This window comes from Vitis vinifera, chromosome 10, assembly GCF_030704535.1.
Source record: "Vitis vinifera cultivar Pinot Noir 40024 chromosome 10, ASM3070453v1".
Lineage (NCBI taxonomy): Eukaryota > Viridiplantae > Streptophyta > Magnoliopsida > Vitales > Vitaceae > Vitis > Vitis vinifera.
In genome coordinates, this window is record NC_081814.1 from 3,580,219 (window position 1) to 3,588,061 (window position 7,843).

The window sequence follows — 7,843 nt, forward strand, 5'->3', positions numbered from 1 at the left end:
CTACTAGCATGCTCCCACCATGGAGAGAAGTCAATTTTTGGCAGGTAGCTAAAAAGGAGTCATCCTCAAAGTTTTTCTTGCCAGGCCTGCTATAGTGCTTTAGATCCCCAAACTTGAAAAAATGCCTTTTTCTCTATGTGCTTCTTTGATCTATTGAAGGTCATATTTATGCTATCATAGAATTAGCAAACAGTTCAATTAGGCAATTAGATATAAGAATTTTCTTTCATGTATGTCCTCCTTTAGATTTTCATTCATCTAAGGATATCAGTAGGAATGTTTGATATCCAAGACACCAGAGCCTTTCCATTGATGATTTTAATCTCAATCTTCAGCCTTATCAGCTTCATCAATGCCCAACCAATTTACGATTACCACCTCCGTCAAGGCCAAGATGGTGACACTGCAAACCGCAATTTTGAAACCAATCTTTCTTCCCTCTTGGATTCTGTGTCTTCTAAGGCTTCCCTCCATAAATTCTACAATGACTCCTCTAACCAAATCTACAGTCTCTACCAATGCAGAGGCGATGTCAACACTACCACCTGCCACACTTATGTGAAAGCTGCAGCTCAAGAAATCCAAGAGCAATGCCGGTTTGATAAAAAAGCGATCATATGGTTCGATGCTTGCATGGTAGGTTACTCTAATCAAGACTTCTTTGGAATTCCAGAGACATATACAGGGTACTTGATGTGGAATAATAGGAACAGTACTGAATCCTCTTCAAGGCCTGATGCTGGGGCTCTAGCTTTGATCTATGAGCTAGTGGAAAAGGCTTCCAATTCAGAAAGGATGTTTGAAATGGATGAGAGAGTGGCTTTGGATAATCCTTCTTGGAAGATATATGGGCTAGTTCAGTGTACAAGAGATATCAGTAATGTTTCATGCAAAGATTGTTTAGTGAAGCTGCTGAAGAACATTGAACAGTGCTGCCGAGAGAGGTTAGGGTGGCGTATTATGCGCCCAAGTTGCCATTTAAGATACGGACAAATCTTCGACCAGCAACCCATGCGCAGTTCAGGTATGTTGATGTTATTATCATTGAGAAATTTATCACACTTTGAAGTCCCCATATGAAGTATGTTCTCTGTTTTGTTCTATTTATGAAAAAAAAAAAAAAAAAACAGATCCAATCTTAGAGCAGGGGCTAACAATAAACCATTCTTTTGGCCATGCTCTTATCTTCTTTAATTGATCATTTGCTTTAGACACACTATCAGACGAATAATTGTAAAACTTGACTGCAGGAAAAGCAGGAAAGAACAGAATAAAGATTGTAATCAGCACTGCACCAGCATTTACAGTAGTTGTTTTTTAAATTTTATTTAAATAGAATTAAAATTTATTTAAATTGTTTCTTTTTTTCATATTTTCTTTCTCCACCAACCCGCAACCACATGAATTATGGGGTAGGATATATGATGAAGACTTTAATGGCATCGTCTAACCTTATGCCATGAGCTGTGACCCTCTCCATGAGCAAATAGGAATGGGATTGTTTGATTAAAGATTATTTATCAAAAATAAAAATTCACTATCATAAAAATCAAAACTTACTCTTATTTAAATTTTGATTCATCTCTTCACATGATGTTACGATCCAATTTCTTTACCATTTTCACTGACCAAATACTCTTGAGAAGAAAAATGTTTAATTTGGTTTTTCCTAGTTTGTAGCACATTTTTTGTCATCCCTTTTAAATGAGAAGTATTTTGATATTTAGTGGCATGTCTAGATGTCAAAGTAATAAGAAGAATAACATCACTTAGAACCAATATACCGTTTTAATTATTTTTATCCATGTGATCCGTGAAGAATAACATCACTTTGAAAATTTGATGAAACAACTAACATTTTACTTAAAAAAAAATAATTGAAATATATTGATAATAATTAAACTATAATTTTATTTCATTTAATAAAGAATTGAGACAAAAAATATATATATATATATATAAGGGGACTCTTTGAAAATGTTTTTGAAAACAATTTTCAAAAAATAGTTTTTAAAAATAATTTTCATTTGTTCTCAAAAACAAAATTTTGTTTTGAAGCTTAAATATAAAAAATAGTATTCTCTACTTATTTTTATGAATACACTATATGTTTATACGTAATACAAAAATTTTCAAAGTATTCCTGATAGACCATTTTAAAAAATACCCAAATTTTGTTTTAGAAAACAACTTTTTTTCAATACAAATTCTCAAATAATTATTTTCCAAACAAAAGTTTATCAAATACGTTTTCTAGAGCAAAACGCTCCCAAAGTTTTATATTTGTCTCGTAAATGTTGTATAAACATATGCACCACAATAGATGCAACTACAATCAATTAAGTACCTAAAATACCTAAATCTAAAACAGGTACTCATGTAAAACCCACCTCGAGATCAACTCAAAACTTTATACAGACTATAAAAGGAAAAGTCTAGGGAATAGTATACCAAGCCTTTTCCTAGTCGTCATTGACGCCATATGTGGGAATCTTAACAAAAAAGAGAGGATTTTGGATATGAACGCTATGAATGGAGAAAAGGTCATCGTTGAAGAAAGTCATACATATGATGGTGGCCTGAACCAACAAGACAAAGTGCAAAACCTGTTGGCCCGATTGTGACATCAACTGGAACATCAACAGCAATTGGAAAGTATTCTAGATCGACAGGATTATTTGGTTCAGTAGCTCTATCGAACTCTGGGAAACCAAATACCACCTGCCCGAAGCCACTTCAACCTTGGAGAAAATGTCGTTGGTTCCGCGCAAAGGGCTTCCGCTGGGCAAACAAATTCAGTAAGAGACGTAGTACCACGGATCCATCGACTATTGGATATGGAGCAAAAATACGAAGAAGTGTGGTAGGAAGTCCGACAAATGAAGTTCCAGGCAAATCCGACAGCAGGACCAGTTAGGGGATGGAAAGGAATGGTGTATTCCCCTTTGTCCACCCAATTGCTCCAAGAAGAGTTGCCAACACATTGTGTGCCATCGAAGTTTAACCTCTACGATGGCACAAGAGACCCTACGGAACATATTTACCATTTTCATCAACCAATGGCATTGGTTGATGATCATAAAGGCCTACTATGCCAAGTCTTTTCGGCAAGCTTACAGGGTCATCGCTAACCTGGTTTCATCAACTCCCCCGCACTCTATTCACAGTTTTGCACAACTCTGTGACCAATTTGTGATTCAGTATGCATGCAACGCTCGACCGCTCTAGGGGATCGATCATCTATTCAACCTAAAGCAAAATTCAGGAGAAACACTTAGGAAATTTATCCATTGTTTCATGAATGAAATGGTACAATTGGATAACTATATATGACCAAAGAACGGCGGTTATTGCCTTTCGAAAGGCACTCCTGCCTGGGAGTTCACTACTCAGGTCGTTAGCCAAAATCAAGATAAAAATTATGGAGGATTTGCTTTCCAAGGCAAAATGATATGCCAATGTGGAAGAAGAGTTCCAGACTATATAAGGAAATAGGAAAATATCTCAAGTTGATCAAGCACAAGAGTAAGGCTCAACATCTAAAAGGAAAGTGGAGTATAATCAAAAGTCTGCTATGGGGCATTCAACTAAGAAAGTCCCCCGGGTGGAATTTACTATTCCTTCGCGAGAGCTAATGATCAAACTACAAGATGATCCCGACTTTCAGTGGCCGCTCGAACCAATTCGGCCACCCCAATCTCCAGACAAGTCAATGTACTGCCATTATCATCGCATCCATGGGTATCAGACCAACCAGTGTAAGGCACTAAGGAGGTACCTTGAAAGTCTGGTGCGACAGGCGAAGCTACACTAGTACGTGAAGAAAAAATATGCATAACCTGACCTGAACTCAGAAGATAAATCTGGTGACCCTATGGATGTATCAAAGCCGAAAGTTAACACGCCGCCATTTATACAAGTCGTCAACAACTATTCGGTAACGATGTTCAACGTCAACGAAACGATCGACACTTAAAACACCAAATGAAGCATCGGGAACTCACACAACCTATGACATACGCCTAGATGATAGGTTGTATGAGGACGTCTGCACCTACCATTGAGTTCACTGAAACGGACCTGAGCCATGTATTCCTTCCTCATGACGACCTTCTTGGTTGACAGAGGAACTTCTTAATGTTTTGGGTGGCCAAAAGTATTAACACAAATCTCTAATTTGGTTTATCCCGAGAAATACCGAAATAAAAAATCAAGTATAATTAAATTAATTTGAAACTTCTTATAAATTTTTTACTTCTATAAAAAGAAATATTTTGAGAAGCATGTAAACAAATTTACTAACTATAAAATTATTTTTTACTTTTCTTGATTAATTTCCTACCATTTTTTCCACTGTTTTACGAGGCGTAGGATCTAGATAGAGCCTAAACTAAATCTTGTAAGGGACAGACTTAGACGTCATTTCCATCGAGGACTCATTAACCATTAGACTAGTCAAGTAGGCAGCTAGTCTTTATCCTAATTAAAACAGATATTTATGAAGGCCCTGAAGTATGGGGATTAGGCCCTGGCAGAGGTCGTTAGTGGGAATCTGGGATTGTAATAAATGGTGATGGGGTAGGTGTGGGTTTTGAGTTAAAAGCAGGGTCTGGGGTTTAAGCTTGATAGAACTCATTAGAATTGGTGTTTGTCCGTAGGTGCTTTTCAGTAGATACTTTGGAAATATAGATGAATATTTAGATAAAAATATAAAAAAATATTTTAACAAAAATATAGAACAAAAATAAAAAAATAATAATAAAATAAATAAAAATACATATATTAAAATTATTTTATAAATATAATTAATATAAATAATATTAAATATAATATTTATTCATTTTTTTATAAAACAATTACCTTAAATTCCTTTAATATATTTATATTTATTTATTTTAAAAATTAAAAAATATTTTTATTAAAACATGTTTTATTATATTTTACATAAAAAATTAAATTGATTTATATAAAATATTTCATTTGATATTTACTTTTTTATTACAAATATGTGATGATAACTCTTTATATTAATATTAATTTATTTAAGTAATTAAAATAATTAATAATTTATCTTATCAAATTAATTTTAATTTATAAAATATCAGGACTTCATTAATTTTTTTATTGTAGCAATTTTTGAGTAAAATTATATCTTTAATATTTTAAAATAAAAATATTTAAAATTAAATAAAATTAAAAGAATAAATGAAAAAATTTAAGAGTAAAGTGATAATATTTTTTTAAAATAGGATTAATAAGATAAATATAAAAAGTAATTAAACAAAATAACTACTTAATATTGGGTGTGTTGATTCTGGAGATTAAAAGTGGTCAAAAGAATAATGGTTTCCAAGTTGGCGAGAACACTGAGTATCTTCTGACCCACGTAAGTATGAATAGAGAGGTGCATTTCTGTTTTTATGGTAATGCATACAATAATGAAAATGTTATAGAACCTCATACTTAATATTGAATATGCATATATATCCTTGCATCCCCATAGGCCTGGATTTCTTGAAGGGAAGGAACAGCAAGCAGTATGATGGATCCAACATTAAGGGATGGCTCAACAAGCGAAATAATGAGATGTATCCACATTGGGTTGCTATGTGTTCAAGAAAATGTGGTTGATTCACTCGTTTTTTATGAATACACTATACATAATACAATTTTTTTAAAGTATTCATCATATCTTCGATTGTTAATCAAACCGTTTTAAAAAATACCCAAATTTTATTTTAGAAAACAAATTTTTTTTCAATACAAATTCTCAAATAATTATTTTCCTAACAAAAGTTTATCAAATATGTTTTCTAGAGCGGTCCCAAAGTTTTGTATTTGTCTCACAAATGTTGTATAAACATATACGTACTTGAACTAAATTTTCTTTCTAGTACCGGCAAAAATAAAACATATGCCTCACAATAGATGCAGCTACAATCAATTAAATACCTAAAATACCTGAATCTAAAACCGGTACTCATATAAAACTCACCTGAAGAGTAGACCAAGCCTTTTCCTAGTCTTCATTGGCGCCGTCGGTGGGAATCTTACCAAAAAAGAGAGAGGATTCTGGATATGAACGCTATGAATGGAGAAGAGGCCATGCATTGTCGGAGAAAGTCGTACATATGATGGTGGCCTGGACCAGCAAGACGAAGTGAAAAACCAGTTGCCCGACTGCGAAATCAACTGGAGCAACAATATCTGGAACATCAACAGCTATTGGAAAGTATTCTAGATCGACAGGATTATTTGGTTCAACAGCTCTGTCGAACTCTGGGAAACCAAATACCACCTACCCGAATCCACTCTGACCCTGGAGAAAATGTTGTTGCTTCTGATGCGAGGGGCTTCCGCTGGGCGAACAGATTCACGACGAATGAAGTTGCATCCAAATCCAGCAGCAGGACCAGTTAAGGGATGGAAAGGAATGGCGTATTCCCCTTTGTCCACCTAACTAGTCCATGAAGGGTTGCCAGCACATTATGTGCCATCAAAGTTTAACCTCTACGATGGCACAAGAGACCCTATGGAACATACCTACCATTTCCGTCAGCTAATGGCGTTGGTTGATGATTGTGAAGGCCTACTATATCAAGTCTTTTCGGCAAGCTTACGAGAGTCGTCGCTAACCTGGTTTCATCAACTCCCTCCGCACTCTATTCACAGTTTTGCACAACTCTGCGACCAATTTGTGATTCAGCATGCATGCAACGCTCGACCGCGCAGAGGGATCGATCATCTGTTCAACTTAAAGCAGAATTCAGGAGAACCACTTAGGCAATTTATCCATCGTTTTGTGAATGAAATGGTACAAGTGGAAAAGTGTGACCAAAGAACGACGGTTATCGCCTTTCGGAAGGCACTCCCGCCTGGGAGTTCACTACTCAGGTCATTAGCCAAAAGCGAGCTAGACACTATGAAGGTATTGCTTTCCAAGGCAAACAAATATACCAATATGGAAGACGAGCTCGGAAATACAGAAGGAAAAAGCAAAATATCTCAGGTTGATCAAGCGCAAGAGTGGGGCTCAGCACCTAAAAGGAAGGTGGAGTATAATCAAAAGTCTTCTATGGGGCATTCAACTAAGAAAGTCCCCCGGGTGGAATTTACTATTCCTCCGCGAGAGCTAATGATCAAACTACAAGATGATCCTGACTTTCAGTGGCCGCCTGAACCAGTTCGGCCACCCCAATCTCCAGACAAGTCAATATACTACCATTATCATCGCATCCATGGGAATCAGACCAACTAGTGTAAGGCACTAAGGAGGTACCTTGAAAATCTGGTGTGACAGGGGAAGCTACACTAGTACGTGAAGAAAAATCTACACAACCCGACTTGAACTTAGAAGATAAATCTGGTGACCCTATGGATGTATCGAAGCCGAAAGTTAACACGCCGCCAGTTATACAAGTCATCAACGACTATTGGGCCAACCATGTTCAACGTCGACTAAACGATCGGCGCCTAAAGCGCCAAGGCGCTAAAAGAAACTCCGGGAACTCACACAACCTATGACATACGCCCAGATAATAGGCTGTGTGAGGACGTCTGCACCTACCATTGAGTTCACTAGAAAGGACCTCAGCCATGTATTCCTACCTCATGATGATCCTCTTGTGGTAACGCTACAACTCGGATCATACCAAGTACGTCGAATCCTTGTAGACACAGGGAGTTCAACGAACATCCTGTTGAACTCGAAGAACAACCGAGTATTAATGAAATTGAAGTCAACATGAGTTGTAACACTGAAATCGACGAAGAAAACTGGAGAACCCCAATCCTGAAATATCTCCTACACCAGATTCAACCTTCCGACAAAAGGGAAGCACAC

At 36.2% G+C, this 7,843-nt stretch overlaps 1 protein-coding gene across 1 annotated transcript; it reads left to right on the top strand.

Moving 5' to 3' along the window:
* The first annotated feature begins 276 nt into the window (after positions 1 to 276).
* Positions 277 to 6,420, top strand: LOC132254464 (cysteine-rich receptor-like protein kinase 25). The gene is made up of 2 exons (XM_059740179.1): positions 277 to 1,024; positions 6,152 to 6,420. The coding sequence occupies exons 1-2, from the start codon at positions 277 to 279 to the stop codon at positions 6,418 to 6,420; spliced, it is 1,017 nt and encodes a 338-aa protein (XP_059596162.1).
* Positions 6,421 to 7,843: the final 1,423 nt, after the last annotated feature.

What these genes read in the sequence shown, in the direction of transcription:
- LOC132254464 (XM_059740179.1), top strand. Translation starts at nt 277, where the DNA reads ATGTTTGATATCCAAGACACCAGAGCCTTTCCATTGATGATTTTAATC. An exon ending in GCAACCCATGCGCAGTTCAG is followed by an intron (nt 1,025 to 6,151) that starts GTATGTTGATGT and finishes GGCCTGGACCAG; the next exon opens with CAAGACGAAGTGAAAAACCA.